This window comes from Hyperolius riggenbachi, chromosome 6, assembly GCF_040937935.1.
Source record: "Hyperolius riggenbachi isolate aHypRig1 chromosome 6, aHypRig1.pri, whole genome shotgun sequence".
Lineage (NCBI taxonomy): Eukaryota > Metazoa > Chordata > Amphibia > Anura > Hyperoliidae > Hyperolius > Hyperolius riggenbachi.
In genome coordinates this window covers 233,883,326-233,899,723 of record NC_090651.1, presented here as the reverse complement: position 1 = coordinate 233,899,723, position 16,398 = coordinate 233,883,326, and the positions used below count along the sequence as shown (strand labels likewise).

General features: G+C 47.4%; 1 protein-coding gene across 2 annotated transcripts in view; it reads left to right on the top strand.

Moving 5' to 3' along the window:
* The first annotated feature begins 210 nt into the window (after nt 1-210).
* ACOT7 (acyl-CoA thioesterase 7) overlaps nt 211-16,398 on the top strand; it is a 277,637-nt gene continuing 261,449 nt past the window's right edge. Inside the window, exon 1 of one of the 2 annotated variants that reach the window (XM_068240526.1) lies at nt 211-342. In XM_068240526.1, the coding sequence (XP_068096627.1) occupies nt 296-342 (47 nt within the window). In that variant the 5' untranslated portion in view covers nt 211-295. The remainder of the gene's footprint in view (nt 343-16,398) is intronic. The other variant, XM_068240525.1, reaches the window with a different exon arrangement.

Sequence of the window (16,398 nt, the reverse complement as noted above, 5' to 3'; positions counted from 1 at the left end):
AATATGTGACCTAACCTAGTAAGTATTTGCTAAATTCTTGCAGGACAGGTGGGGTGATTTCTGAATGCTGCCAGATGTCCTTTGATCCAGACCAGTGGCCACCTACAGCCAACCACTTGCATTATGCTAATTTCAGGGCGTGCCAACCCATTCATTCACAGTAGGCTGATCGGTGTTGCCTGAGCTGAAGATAGGAGGACTCAGTTATGTCATTCACTCTTCTCCCTCCCCTTCCAGGCTCAGCATCTACACAGGCAGCTGAGTGGAAGCAGCATCCCAGCTGGAAAGGAGAGCAATGTCACAGCACAAGGAACCCACGGCCTCTGCAATACAGATCTGCAGGTGAGCATGGGACACATGCTACAGCTTCATGTCACACAATCCTGCTCCTCGGGCCATTACTTGCAATGTCACACTGCACGTGGCACACCCGGCATCTCTAACTCGGGTGTGACGTCACCAAAGGGAGGGGGAGCAACTGTGACTCTGCAGAAAGAGGCCCAGTGCATCCTGCTTGCTCTGCTGAAGCGGTGTCTACCTCTATTAGGGTGCGGGATCTGCAATCAGCTTGACCTCCCACTTAGGGGCGTGCACAGGGAGGACTGCGGAAGAGTATCTTGAAAGATTAAGCGCATGATTTTGTTGAAGTCTTTGGGACAGCTGTCATGTTGCATAACAGCTGCTTTACGACGCTTGCATTTACTAAAACAATATAGGAATAATTTCCGTATAGCTCATTTACTAACTTACTAATATCTAAATATGTGTGTGTGTGTTTTTTTTTGTAATGTTAGAGGAAAATGATGTGAAGATCCATAACCATACGAGGAGCATGTCAACTCTGTAGGGTTTGGGGATTTTGAAACTGTGACCCCTGTACCTTTTACTATACCCCATTTTACTACTGTTTTTTCTTAAATTAAAAATCATAGTAGCCGAAAATGCAGCATGGATGTACTGGGCTTTTGAGGGCATCTGTCACTGCCATCTAGGTCACATCTTGCTTTTTCACTTAAGGCTACAAATAACCATTTATATTCCGCTTTTCTCCTGATGGACTGAAAGCGCCAGAGCTGCAGCCACTAGGACACGCTCTATAGACAGTAGCAGTGCTTGGGAGTCTTGCCCAAGGTCTCCTAATAAATAAGTGCTTGCTTACTGAACAAGAAAGGCTGAGATTTTAACCCTGGTCTCCTGTGTCAGAGGCACAGTACACTATCCAGCCACTGCGATCACTGAGACGCATGCGCAGAAGATTCCGACTCAGTTGCGGGTCCCAATATTACTGAAGGGAGAGAAGAGGGCTGTCTCAGAGTGGAATTGTGCTGTGGGACCTAACAGACTTCTAGGGCTGAAAGAAGCCCCAGGTAAGTGACATTTTTTTTTTATTTTTCAGATTGCCTGATGTATCCTTTAAAAAAAATGCTAGTATAGGACACATTTGTCAGTAATGGGTGATGTTACTGGTAAGAGATAACGCTATAGTGAGATCTCCGGGTGTTGTCATGACGACAGATGGCAATCTCGCCAAAGAAATTCAGAGCCTACGAGGACTGAAAGGAGAGTGGCTTCCGGCATCTGGATCCCAGGGGAGGTGAGTTGAAACACCAGCTGTGTGCATTGATCTGCCTATACCTCGGGCTCGGGGTTACCGCATTGAGCAGCGGTTTTCTGCCCTGAGCCTAAGTCAGGGTTAATGCTAAGGAGTTTAAAGGATACATCAGGCAATCTGAAAAATAAAGGTTTCACTCACCTGGGGATTCTTCCAGCCCCTAGAAGTCTGTTAGGTCCCACGGCGCAGGTCCCCTCTGAGCCAGGCCTCTGCTTTTCCCTCTGTAGGAACGTGACCCGTGACTTGGTCGGGATCTTCTGTGCGGACGATGCATGGCTCTTGTGATTCTCTCTGAACTGTGCAGAGGCAGGGACGGATCTAGGGGGGGGGGGGGGGGGGGCAAGCGGGTATCTTGCCCCAGGCGCAGTTTGTTGAATTCTTAAAAAGGCGACAAAATGAATGGCAGTTTAGGCGCCAGAACCTGACCTTTAGGTGCCAAAACCTGACCTTGCCCCAGGCGCAATTTGGTCTTGATCCGTCCCTGTGCAGAGGCGTGCATGCGCAGAAGATCTCAGCCGCGGGTCCCAACACATTGTCTGTAAAATAGCGATTCTAGAGTGATCGCGATACAGTGCTTAAAAAAGCGCTAATCAATATCGATCAACAATCATAAGATTGTACAGTGATTTTACGTTTATCATGGTACAATCACCCACACAAAATGCTAGCATTTTGCGATAGCCAGTGTGAATGGGCCCTTAGGGCTCAGACACATTATAAGCGCTTTTCCTGAGCGCTGTTTAGCCATCAGCGCATTCTGAAAGCTTTTTTAAAAATGCTCGTATTGACTTACATTAAAATCATGGTAAAATTGCACTATTTTACCACGATTTTAATGTAAGTCAGCTGGAGCGTTTTTTTAAAAAGTTTTTAGAAAGCACTGATGGTTAAAAAGCTCTCAGAAAAGCTCTTGTATAAATGTTTTAAGCCTCATCTACACGCGTAGATGAGGCTCCGATCCGGCGGCTCGATTAGCCGCCGGATCGCCTCTTCCGCGTCCCAGCTCGCCCGTGCGTACGGATTCGATTCCCCACATCAGCGGCTCGATTGATAAGGAACATCGGAGCCTCATCTACGCGTGTAAATGAGGCTTTAGAATTGACAGCCAGTGTTAATTAATGGGGTTTGTAACAGGTAATGCATTTCCAGTCACCAGAAAGAAGACTTGCAGCTTGCTGTTTTATTTTTCCTGAATGCCATATTCAATCTGTTGCCTTGCAGATGCACACATTTTAATAAATATGAGACCATGGCCCGTAAACTTTTTCTCCTTAGCTATCTCCTAGGAGATAATTTTGATCTTCTCTTTAGGCTACTTGCACACTAAGACGTTGCGTTAGGTGCCACGTTAAGGTCGCATAACGTGCACCTAACGCAACGCCTGGTGCTCTTCGATGTGGACGTCAGAGTGAGCCGTGTTGTGCAGCTCCCTCTGGCGTCCGTGATGCGTACTCTTGGATGCATGCGGCATCACGTGGTCCCGCCGGCCAATCGCCGCACAAAGCGGCCGCTCCAGGAAGTAAACACTGCACGTCAAAACGTGCAGTGAATATTAATTAGCCATGTGCCTGGCCGCTCTCCGCTCCTCCCCAACATTACTGAGCATGTGCAGACAGTCTAACGCGGCTTAAAGAGACAAGCAGACAGAATGAAGCAGGAAGGCTGGCACTGCTGCAAGTGCAACATCTTGCAAAAATGGCATAAAACAGACACATACCCTTGTGAGAGGAGGCGTGGGTGGTGGTGGGTGCTGGGCACAGGATGCCTGATGACCGTTTCGCGCTAAATAGCGCTTCTACGGAGGCTTAAAGAGAACCCGCGGTGGGATTTAATTATGTTACTGGGGCACAGAGGCTGATTGTGCACACTAAGACCAGCCTCCGTTGCCCCATGGTGTGCCTCCATGTCACCCCTGCGCGCCGCTATACCCCCCCGCAGTGCTGGCGACACGCAGCACGTCGCCAGAACAATGTTACAATGTTTACCTATGCGCTGTCAGTCAGCGCCGCTCCCCCGCCTCCTCCGCATTGGCGCTACCCGCCCGCGGCACTTTCCTCCTATCAGCGGGAGGGAAGGGACACGGGCGGGTAGCGCCGATGCGGGGGAGCGGCGCTGACAGACAGCGGTTAGGTAAACATTGTGCTGGCGACACGCTGCGTGTCGCCAGCACTGCGGGGGTATAGCGGCGCGCAGGGGGGACATGGAGGCACACCATGGGGCAACGGAGGCTGGTCTTAGTGTGCACAACCAGCCTCTGTGCCCCAGGAACATGATTAAATCCCACCTCGGGTTCTCTTTAAGCCGCTGTAACGCTATAGTATGCTGCACTTTCTGAAGAACGTGCAGCGTTACATGTAACGCAATGTGGGCAGTGTGAACAGCCCACTTGTGTTACATTGCTGTGCGTTGGGGGAGCGTTACAGGCTGCACCAACGTGCGCCTTTAAAGTCCCTGTGTGGAAGCAGCCTTAAAGCATAACTGAAAACTCTGTAAAAAATATGTTTCACTTACCTGGGGCTTCTGCCAGCCCCCTGCAGCCGCCCTGTCCCCACGCTGCCACTCACCGATGCTCTGGTCCCATGCCACAGCTCACTTTCCTTCACATCACTATCCTGGCTACGCACATCCTCGTTCACGCTCCCGTAGCTGGACGCGTACTGCGCAGTCGACTTAGAAGTCGACCTACATTAGGGAAAAAAAGTGAGCCGCGGCAGGGGAACGGAGGATCGGTCCAGGACTGCGAGGGCACAGGTTGGCTGCAGGGGGCTGGCAGAAGCCCCAGGTAAGTGAAACTTATTTTTTACTGAGTTTTCAGTTCTGCTTTAAAATAACTTGTATAAATTTTACAATTGAAAAAGTAGGTGGTAAAATGCCTTTTAAACCGCCAGCAAGCAAGAAAATACTAAAAGTAATTTTATGACAAGTGGTGAAAATATCACCTAGGAGGAAACTCAGGAGAAAAAGTAATTTGCATATGGGCCAATGTGCACAAATGGGGCAGTTAGTGTGAACACAACCATTGTGTATATGAGCACTATAGTACGACAAGAGCAAAGCACTCTTATGCTAGGTACACACATTACAATTTTCTGGCAGATTTACCTGCCAGATCGATTTTTTTTTTCCAACATGCCTGATCTGAATTGCATTAAAGACATACAATGATACAAGGATGACAGATGTAACAAGGTTATACAACATAGGACAAATTTATACAAGACAAACAGGGTACAAGATACATGATCATGTGATTATGGGCTGGTTAGGTACGCCCAGTAATACAAGTACGAGGCTGTCATATGTAAGGAGCACATGATTGTGTAGAATACACTAAGGAAGGGAGGAACCTGCCAAAGGCTTACAATCTAGGGGGGGTAGATACACTAGGCAGGGCTGTTGGATAAATATTCAGTAGAGAGTTACTGTGTGGTAGGGGGTGGTGAGGTGGGTTTTGGGGGCTTGCTTGAATGTGTTGAAGGAGGGAGCTAGTCTGATGGGCGGTGGAAGGGAGATCCAGAGGGTCTTGAGAAATCCTGCAGGCATGCATGGGAGTAGGGTTGAAACGGTATGAAATTCCATGGTATAATAACCATATAAAAATACCATGGTATTACGGTATACGGTATTACAACTTATTTTCTATTAATAATGCTGTGCTTAGTCCCTTCTATATGTCACAGTATGTGCAAAAATACCAATTATTCTGTTGGTGGATCACGCTGCTCCTAGATTACCAATCCGTACACAGTCCACTGTTTTTTATAGCAGTTGCGATCACCCCTCCGTTGTCTTCAAATAACACTGGGAGGAAACACCTTCAACAATAGGTACAAAAAAGAGCACCCCCCCCCCCACACCCATGTGCCCCTGCTCACCAAAAGCTGCTATAGTTGAATAGCCAATGTCTGCCATCTGGGCTTTTTCCACGGATGTAGTCTGCAGGTAAACTCAAAACAATCCAATCATGTGTAAAACCGCTTTTTAATACATAGATTAAAAGATAAGTAATGCCTGTACATTTAAAAACAAGTTAAACAGCATTGCATATCACCATCTCCTTGTCTGGATAGGACATCAGCATCTCGCCTCTCCTCTCCTTCATAGACTCAGCGTGCGTATCCCAAGCTCCGCCCTACCCGTTTCGTCACGTGACTCCTCAGGGACTAATGGGAACGCACCAGGCTGAGTGCTTATATACTGTAACTCCTCCCCCACCCCCCTCATATAGTAATCTAGAAAGAAGGCTGACGCGGCGTCCGTGGGGTGCATGTCTTAATAGCATTTGGCTGCTCAATACCTACCAGTTGCCAAGCGAGGGTCATGTACCAGGACCTTCTATAAAATAACGATACCCCGTTATAGGATAGTTACCCCGGGATAGGATAAACATCGTATAACAGGGTATCGTTATTTTATTGAAGGTCCTGATAGGAGGGGGTTGCAGTAATCAAAGCTGGAGATGATGAGAGCATGGGTGAGCTGCTTAGTTGTGTCCGGGCTTTGGTGATGTTTTGGATGTGTGTGTTGGGGGTGAGTGGGGGGGGGGGGGTGAAGAAGAGGTCACTTGCTATGTTTTAACCTTTTTTCCTGTTGTGAAATGATCAAATATTACACCACATTCAGGGGGAGGCAGAAGAGTTATGGAAGATTCAACTTCTTATGTTCGCTGTTCCCTTGCTGATAGCTAGAAGGCAACATTCTGCAGCACTCCTGTGGCCTATTTAATTAATTAACCACATATCTGCTTACTGTGTAGCTATCAGGGGAGCTGATCAGCTGGTTCTTCAGCATCTCTCTGAGGGACGGATAACAATTTCTACTCGCTTTAACAAGCTACTCACTAAAGTGCTAATATAGCAGTTGTAATTCCATATACCCGTATCCAGCACCAGCAGGGATCGCCTCTGTGCACAGTGGCCCTGTGTAAAATAAAATACTCACCGAGTGTCCCGCTATAAAGGGACTTTTATCGTTATTTCCTCTCCGTTTGGATATATTTAGTTTGTATATTCCTTGGACTAACATTCCAGTTAACCTATAGAGATAGCCTGAACCTCCGATTTTTGGTTTGCGAACTTCCGCGAAAGTGCGGTTCGCGCAAACTTTCGTGGACCACAATAGACTCCAATGGGGAGGCGAACTTTGAAAACTAGAAACATTTATGCTGGCCACAAGTGATGGAAAAGATGTTTCAAGGGGTCTAACACCTGGAGGGGGGCATGGTGGAGTGGGATAGACACCAAAAGTCCCGGGGGAAAATCTGAATTGGACGCAAAGCAGCGTTTTAAGGGCAGAAATCACATTGAATGCTAAATTGCAGGCCTAAAATGCTTTAAAACATCTTGCATGTGTATACATCAATCAGGTAGTGTAATTAGTGTACTGCTCCACACTGACGGACCAAACTCACTGTGTAACGCACCGCAAACAGCTGTTTGTGTAGTGACGGCCATGCTGGACTGGTGTGCACCATGGCGAGATTATTATTATTATTATTTATTGTATTTATAAAGCGCCAACATATTACGCACCGCTGAAGATTGCTCTTCCTCAGTGATATCAGGTAATGTCTGACTGCCTTATCAATTTTCGATGGGTCTTTCTCTACCATTATTAAAGCTTACATCTATTTTTTTTAATTATATTTTCTGCTGGCTGTTCAGTACCTGTGACGAGAATCTGTTATGGAGGGCAAGTCTGCCATTGTGAGTGACCACAGGTAATGGCCGGGGAATCGTTTCGATTCCGGTCCGGAGTGGGAGCCTGAGAACCGGCTACCACCACCACACATCCAAGTAAGGACCCATTTGCTGTATAAGTAATGTACCTACCCTGACCGTGGTTTGCAGACCAGGCATCTGTGGTCAGATGGACCCTTGATCCAGCGCAAGACGAACCAAATCGAAAGCATTTGCCAAGAATGTGTTATGGAGGGCAAGTCTGCCATTCATTCAACTGTGTGAAACTTTCGATGGTACTTTCTCAGTAGCATGGTGACCACGGGTAATGGCCGGGGAATCCTGGTTCGATTCCGGTCCGGAGTGGGAGCCTAAGAAATGGCTAACACCACCACACATCCAAGGAAGGCAGCAGGCACGCTGTGGGCAAAGGAGCAGGAACGGCTACCACCACACATCCAAGGAAGGCAGCAGGCACGCTGTGGGCAAAGGAGCAGGAATGGCTACCACACATCCAAGGAAGGCAGCAGGCATGGCATGCACGTCCCAAGGCAGTGACCAAAAATAACAATACAGGAGGACTTTCGAGGCCCTCATGTATATTAGATGAATCAACTTTAAATCCTTTAACAAGAATCTGTTCTGGAGGGCAAGTCTACCATCCATTCAAGTGAAAGGTATGCACTGACTGCCAGGTACAATACAATGTGCAGTCAAAGATGCAGTGAAAGGTATGCAGTGACTGCAAACAGCTGTTTGTGTAGTGACGGCCGTGCTGGACTGATGCGCACCATGACGAGAGTGCAGGTGATGGCGGCTTTCCAGCTCGCATGGTCGCCGGGCTGAGGTAGCTGATTGACAGAACAGTGACTGTCCAGCTGTTTAAATTTGGTCTGTCCACAATTACCTTATTATGGTGGGTGTGCCCCCCCCCCCCCCCCCCCCACACACACACACACACTCATATAGCCGTCAGTAATTGCTTCATCGTAATACGCAAGCCCCTTCACCCCGGCAAGGTAATGATCACGAAGAGGAATTGGCACATGTACATGCCTTTTGTTTTGTTGTTGCAGCTGCAGTGCAGCCAGAAAAATTAGGCAGGCATGTATGCTAGCAGCGGCCTTAAAAATTCAGGAATCCACCTGGAGTCCTGGACCCTGTTGGTGGTGGCGGAGAAGGCAGACAACCGGCCTGGGGGCAGAGATGCTGTGTGGGGAGCGACTTAGTCTTGAGGCAGGCAGTCACACGGCGTGCAGGCAGAGATGCTGTGTGTGGGGACTGACTTAGTCTTCGGGCAGGCCTGAGCGTGCTTTCCAGACCAGGCATCCGTGGTCAGATGGACCCTTGACCCAACGCTGTGTGCCAGAGATGTCACCACTTGCCTTTCAACATCACGGTACAGTTTTTTTAGAAAAAATTGCGGCTTGGTATCTTCCACTGCAGTGTGTGGCTTTGCTTTTGTTTGCTGCTTTTCCTCAGGTGGTCATCCCATCGCAGTTTGTGCTTTGTAATCATGAGCCTTTGTAAGGTAATTGTCACTACGCGGGTCTTGGTCTTTCCACGGCTCAATTTTCAGTGGCAGAGAGTACAGATGGCATTGCTCTCATCTGAGGCAGACGCACACAAAAAATTCCACACTGCTGAGCCCTGGGGTGATGGCACTTTGGTGGTGGCGGCCGACTGAGTGTTAAGTGGGGTGCCAGAATCACAGCAGGAGGAGGATGATATGTCACGCTTCCGTGCGGAAGCTGAGAAAGATGAGGTGTTAAATAGTCAACTACGTCCTGACAATATTGGGGGTTGATGGGACGTGCCTTCTTCTGAACACTGTACTTTGGTCGAGGGCCGCACGAAATCATGACCTCGAACAGACCCGCCAGGTGGCCTACCTCGGCTTTTTGTTTTGTCCATATTGGGGGGAAAGAAGTGAAAGGTATGCACTGACTTGACTAATACAATGTGCAGTCACACAGGTGCAGTTAACAGGTATGCACGGAGTGGTATATCACACTGCGTGCACTCACGTAGGTAGGTGGGTGCACTGAAAACAACAGGTAGGTATATGCAGTGATTGGTATTACAAATGTGCACCTGTCACACACGTGTCGTGAACAGGTAGAGTGACTGGTGGTATTAAATATCACACTGCGTGTGCTCACGTAGGTAGGTGGGTGCACTGTGAACAGGTAGGTATATGCAGTGATGGGTAATACAATGTGCACCTGTCACACACACAGGTAGTCACTGAATGTGCTGGGCCTGGCAGTGGCACACACAGCACAAATTACCAAGGCTGTCTATGCAACACAAGTGTCTGTGGGACACACAAAAAAAAAATATAGATTACAAGAACAAGATTAGCTCTCAAAAGAGCTGTTGAGGGGTGCTTGTTTAGCAATAAGAATCAGCAAGGAGAAAGCTAAGAAGCCTACAAGAGCCTAACTAAGCTTTCCCTATGAGAGTCTGCAGCAGCTTTCCCTTCTCTAATTAATGCAGGCACACGAGTGAGTCCAAAGCCTGACGCTGCCTGCCTTTTATAAGGGGAGGGGGAGTGGCTCCAGGAGGGAGTGTAGCCTGATTGGCTACAATGTGCCTGCTGACTGTGATGTAGAGGGTCAAAGTTGACCCTCATGTTGCATTATGGGGGCGAATCGAACTTCTGGAAAAGTTTGCGGTGCTCCGCGATTGCGAACCCTGGAAGTTCGGCGGGAACTGTTCGCCGGCGAAATCGTTTGGGCCATCTCTATTAACCTATCGGCATGATTTTCTCTGTGGTGTTCAGCAATGGTAGATTGTCCCTTGCCTCCTGTAATTAGTAATATTGGTTAGTAATAGTATTAGTAATAGTAAAGTGCTCTAGAATGCAATCATTTAAGGCCCCCTTAGTCTTCCCAATGTATTTTAAACAGGCACTGTATCATATAAACTATCTGTTCCGAACCACAATTTATAAACTATCTTATCTCATAGTCCAACACAACGATTGGAGTGTCCTGTGTGCTATTTTCATCACTTTGAACAGCCTATGCCGCAGAGTTACTATTTATTTTAAAGGTACCCAGCCTTTATGGGACTAAACCTGAGTGTTTACCTATGGTTACCAAACCTAATGATGATATCTGAGCAGACTGGACGTGAACCTCCCTGGCGTTCATTTCTGTCTGGATTTATAGGTCTGAAAGCGGTACATTTTCTTTCAAGAATTTTAGGCCTCCATTTCTGAGTCTGAAGCCTTAAAAATTACATCTTTTTATTTCAATATACTCTTTAGCTTTAAGAGCAAAGATGATTTGCCGCATCCCTGCAACCGTACGTGGTCTTTATCCCCCCCTGAAATCCCTGTGGCAAAATCCTCCGGTACTTCCTGGAGCAGGCAGAGCTTTGCACTGTAGCTCTGCCTCCAGTCCATTTAATCACTGCCGACCACCACCTCTCCCCACCTCTCTGTCTTCTTTCACTGAGAGGGATGGGGAGAGGCAGAGATCGGCGGTGATTGAATGGACTGGAGGCAGAGCTACAGCGCAAAGCTCTGCCTCCCCGGGCAGCAAAATCTGCGACTTTTAAAGTCATAGAATGTTTTGCTCTGGGATTTGGGGGTAGATAAAGTCCTACAGCTGTGGGGATGCAGTGAATCATCTTTGCTCTTAAAGGAGTCATCAGGGGATATAACGAAAATAAGTGCTACTTACCCGGGGCTTCGTCCAGCCCTAAGCTCCGAGCATGCCCCTCGCTGCAGCTCCGCTGTCAGCCGTTCGCTGCCGCTGCCTCCCTGTTTTGGAGCATTCTGCGCCTGCGCAGTACGCTCCGGTCCACATGGCGGTGATTGACACCGCCGCTCGCGCAGGCACAGTACAGGCCGACCTCCAGGTCGGCCTGATGTCATCGCCGGAGACCGGCTAAGGGCGGAGCTGCAGCGAGGGACATGCTGGGAGCTTGGGGATGGACGAAGCCCCGGATAAGTAGCACTTATTTTCGTTATATCCCCTGATGACTCCTTTAAGGCTGAAGAGCATTCTGAAATAAAAAGGTAATTTTTAAGGCTTTAGACTCTCTTTAAGTCATAACTTACTAAAATATGTCAGAAAAAAAGTCTTGTAGACATTGTGCATGTAATAAGACTAGAACACAAAATTGTTGAAATAATTACATTTATGAGTAAACTTAAATAGTGAAACTGTACAAATAAGGCATCAGACTACAGTATGTACATATATACACCTAGTACGCCTCTCCCGTGTGGTATATTTTGAAACTGGAATGGCACAAAGGGCGACATTACCATCGGGACAGTAAAAGCGTGATTCCTTTTGGACTTTTTTCCCCCTTTGCTATCAGTCTTAAAGGGGTTCTTTCGCGAAAAAAGTAGGCAGTTAAAAAATGTGACAGATGACAGGTTTTGGGCCAGTCCATCTTTTTAAGGGGGATTCTGAGGGCTTTCTTTGTTTTCAACAGCATTTCCTGAACAACAGTTGCAAAATCTAACTGACATAATAGTGTGCAAGTGATTAGGGAGGCCGGCTGGTATCTTGCTATTTTGGCAGTTAAACTGCTGTTCAGGAAATGCTGTTGAAAACAAAGAAAGCCCTGAGAATCCCCCTTAAAAAGATGGACTGGCCCAAAACCTGTCATCTGTCACATTTTTTAACTGCCTACTTTTTTCGCGAAAGAACCCCTTTAAGCAGCAGGCAGAGAGTAGTCAAAATCCAGGCAGAGGTCGGTGCAAGCGGCAGGCAAAGAGTAGTCAAAATCCAGGCAGAGGTCGGTGTAGGAGGCAAGCAGACAGTAGTCACAATCCAGGCAGAGGTCGGTACAGGCAGCAGACAAAGAGTAGTCAAAATCCAGGCAAAAATGGGTAACAGTAAGGCAGATCAGCAGAAGCACTTAGCTCAGAAGCTGTTGGGAACCAAATGGCTATATTGACATCCTGTGCTTTCAAATGAGCTCATCTGCCATCTCTGCCATGGCAGTCATGTGACACGGGAGAGATCAAATTACAATTTGTGATTAGAGACAAATAAGGAGGAATTGGACAGGCTAAATTTCTCTCCGTTTACCTTCTATCCTGTGCGATGGGGTCCAGAGGGGGATCAGACAGGCTTAGCACTCCACATACATAACAAGTGCACTACTCCGTTTTCCTTCTGTCCTCTGCAATAGTTCAGGTCCCCTATAATTCTCAGCGCCGTCCCCGATGATGTAACGATGTTCCGCACCGTCGCTGATTTGCCACCGAGATCCAGAAGAGATGGGGATCCCGGTGGCCGGCAAGAGAGGCCTGGAGTCCCGTTAGACCGCGCCGATCGCTTGTGGGACCCAGATAATGCGCAGCACCATTGATTTTACCTAGCCTGAGCTTAGCTTGGGCTTACTGCTCCCAGCTGCTAATTCTTAGCTCAGAATTACCGCCAGGGGGTTAAAGGGAATGTCCGAGCTCTTTAAAAAAAAGAAAAATCTACATACCGGAGCTTCCTCCAGCCCCTGGCAGCTGCTATGTCCTTCACAGTAGCTCTGCTCTCAGCTGCTGGTCCCTGACAGTGCAGAGGCCAACCTCGCCAGGTCATCTGGGCGCTCGCGTAGGTGCAGCAGAGGACGGCTGAGAGAGGAGCTGTGGCAAGGTACATAGCGGCTGCCAGGGGCTGGAGGAAGCACCGGGTAAGTAGGTGTTTTTTTTTTGTTTTTTTTTTTTAACGAGCTCGGACATTCCCTTCAAGAACATGCGTAACATGATCTTATGATATGGCTGTACTAACCTATGGTTTTAACCTCCCTGGCGGTTAATTTTTTTTTTTGCCAAATAGGCAAAAATCCTTTTTTTTTTTTCTTGTTTCATGTAAAGCTACCAGAGTGGTCTAATCAATAGCAAACAGGGGAACGCGTATATAACGCGCTCCCCTGTTTGGCTTCTCCTGTCACCATGGCGACAATCGGAATGGTGTCCTGACGTCAGACGCCTCCGATCCAGCCCATAGCGCTGCCCGGAACTCATTGGTCCGGGCAGCGCAGGGCTCTGGCGTGGGGGGGGCCCTCTTCTGCCGCTGCGTGCGGGCGATCGCCGCAGTGCGGCGGCGATCAAGCTGTGCGCGCGGCTAGCAAAGTGCTAGCTGCGCGCACAGCACTTTAAATGGCGAAAATCGCCCCACCATGGGCTGCGATATCTTCCTGCGCGGCATCGGGCTTACCGCCAGGAAGGTTAATTATCCTTTTTCACATACTGCATACCTACAGCATTAACCTCCTTGGCGGTAATCCCGAGCTGAGCTCGGGGTATGCCGCCGGAGGTCGCCGCTCAGGCCCTGCTGGGCCGATTTCGTTTCTGAAAAAAGCAGCACACGCAGCTGGCACTTTGCCAGCCGCGTGTGCTGCCCGATCGCCGCCGCTCCGCGGCGATCCGCCGCGTGCAGCAGCGAAAGAGGGTCCCCCCAGCCGCCCGAGCCCAGCGCAGCCGGAACAAACAGTTCCGGCCGGCGCTAGGGGCTGGATCGGGCGGCTCTGACGTCAGGACGTCGACTGACGTCCATGACGTCACTCCGCTCGTCGCCATGGCGACGAGGAAAGCGAAACAAGATAGGCCGCTCATTGCGGCCTATCTTGTTACTTTCGATTGCCGGAGGCGATCGAAAGTACGCTTCCGGAGCGCCCTCTAGTGGGCTTTCATGCAGCCAACTTTCAGTTGGCTGCATGAAATATTTTTTTTTTAATTTAAAAAAAACCACATTGCAGCCTCCCTGGCAAAATAAATAAACCGCCAGGGAGGTTAAGCCTCTGAAGAAGTGGCCATATTATAGACCCAAAACGTGCCTTAGGCAACCGATTGTGACAAATGTGCAACAAGGACTATTTTATATATTTTGTTTCAATGTGAACAATTAATAATATTGCCATTAAAAGCTACGTTTTATATGCAATTTGACATTACTGTACTGAGTTCTCCCCCCTTTTTTCTTTTTGGCTATCCATACAACTAATTCAATAGAGGGGTGGCTACATTTTATACTGCATTTTACACTGATCTATATTATACCTTCTCTCATAGGCCTCGATTCATAAAGCATTCCCGCATTCGGAAATGCAAAAAAACGCTCACTTTACCGACCACACACCAAAATATGCATTCATAAAGGCTTTTTCCGCATGAAAAGCCGACATTTGCGAGCAGAGTGATCAATCACCGCCTTGCGCGGTGATTATCACAGCAACAGTAACAAATGTCAATTCATAAAGATTAGAGGTAGCGGTATGCGGACGGGTATTACCGCTACCTCTGATGTGGCGAGAAGCGTGCGGAATCCGTTGCAGTGAATGGGACAGACCTCCCAAGCAGCTGCAGAGAGAACACCGCACGGAGGGATTCCGCCTGCTTCCCCTGTTTCCGCACGTCTCCCGACAGCCTAACGCCTGCCTACAGCGGAGTATCTCCGCACGTATATCACAAGTAGCTACATTTTTATGAATTACCACCCTGAAGGCGGAAATACCGACAGCGGTGTTTCCCCGCTCGACTTTCCCCGCTCGCAGGCAGTTTTATGAATCGAGGCCATAGTTTATCTCCCCAGAACTGTTCTGGAAGTTGTTGTTTTTTTTCCTGACTGAAAAGTTTGCACTTGCAACAGGATGTTTGTCACCCCAACTGCAATTCACAATACCAGCTGGTCTCTGAGAATGGGGGGGCTCTTTGCCATCAAGAGAGCTCTGGGGCCCATATATCCCAGCCACCTCCCTGGATGCAGTAAGCATTGGCCATAACTTATCCTATAACTCTCACAAACGGTCCCAGTCGGACTTATCTTGTAATTGTGAACATAAAATCTGGAAATGTGAAACCCATGAGAAGTACAGGATGATTGAGAAGAGATAACCAAACTAGAGGACAGAAGGGTTTCATAGGAGGAACAAAGATTTAACCACTTGAGGATCTAGGGCTTTACCCCCCTTAAGGACCGGCCACTTTTTTTCCATTCAGACCACTGCAGCTTTCACGGTTTATTGCTCGCTCATACAACCTACCACCTAAATGAATTTTGGCTCCTTTTCTTGTCACTAATAAAGCTTTCTTTTGATGCTATTTGATTGCTGATGCGATTTTTTACTTTTTATTATATTCATCAAAAAAGACATGAATTTTGGCAAAAAAATGATTTTTTTAACTTTCTGTGCTGACATTTTTCAAATAAAGTAAAATTTCTGTATACATGCAGCGCGAAAAATGTGGACAAACATGTTTTTGATTAAAAAAAAAACCCCATTCAGCCTATATTTATTGGTTTGGGTAAAAGTTATAGCGTTTACAAACTATGGTGCAAAAAGTGAATTTTCCCATTTTCCAGCATCTCTGCCTTTTCTGACCACCTGTCATGTTTCATGAGGGGCTAGAATTCCAGGATAGTATAAATACCCCCCAAATGACCCCATTTTGGAAAGAAGACATCCCAAAGTATTCACTGAGAGGCATAGTGAGTTCATAGAAGATATTATTTTTTGTCACAAGTAAGCGGAAAATGACACTTTGTGACAAAAAAAAAAGTTTCTATTTCTTCTAACTTGCGACAAAAAAAAAATGAAACCTGCCACGGACTCACTATGCTCCTCTCTGAATACCTTGAAGTGTCTACTTTCCAAAATGGGGTCATTTGTGGGGTGTGTTTACTGTTCTGACATTTTGGGGGGTGCTAAATTGTAAGCACCCCTGTAAAGCCTAAAGGTGCTCATTGGACTTTGGGCCCCTTAGCGCAGTTAGGCTGCAAAAAAGTGCCACACATGTGGTATTGCCGTACTCAGGAGAAGTAGTATAATGTGTTTTGGGGTGTATTTTTACACATACCCATGCTGGGTGGGAGAAATATCTCTGTAAATGACAATTCTTTTTTTTACACACAATTGTCCATTTACAGTCCATTTTAGAAAGAAACACCCCAAGGTATTCCGTTAGGAGTATGGTGAGTTCATAGAAGAATTTATTTTTTGTCACAAGTTAGCGGAAAATGACACTTTGTGAAAAAAACCAATAAAAATCAATTTCCGCTAACTTGTGACAAAAAATAAAATCTTCTATGAACTCACTGTACTACTAACAGAATACCTTGGGGTGTCTTCTTTCTAAAATGGAGT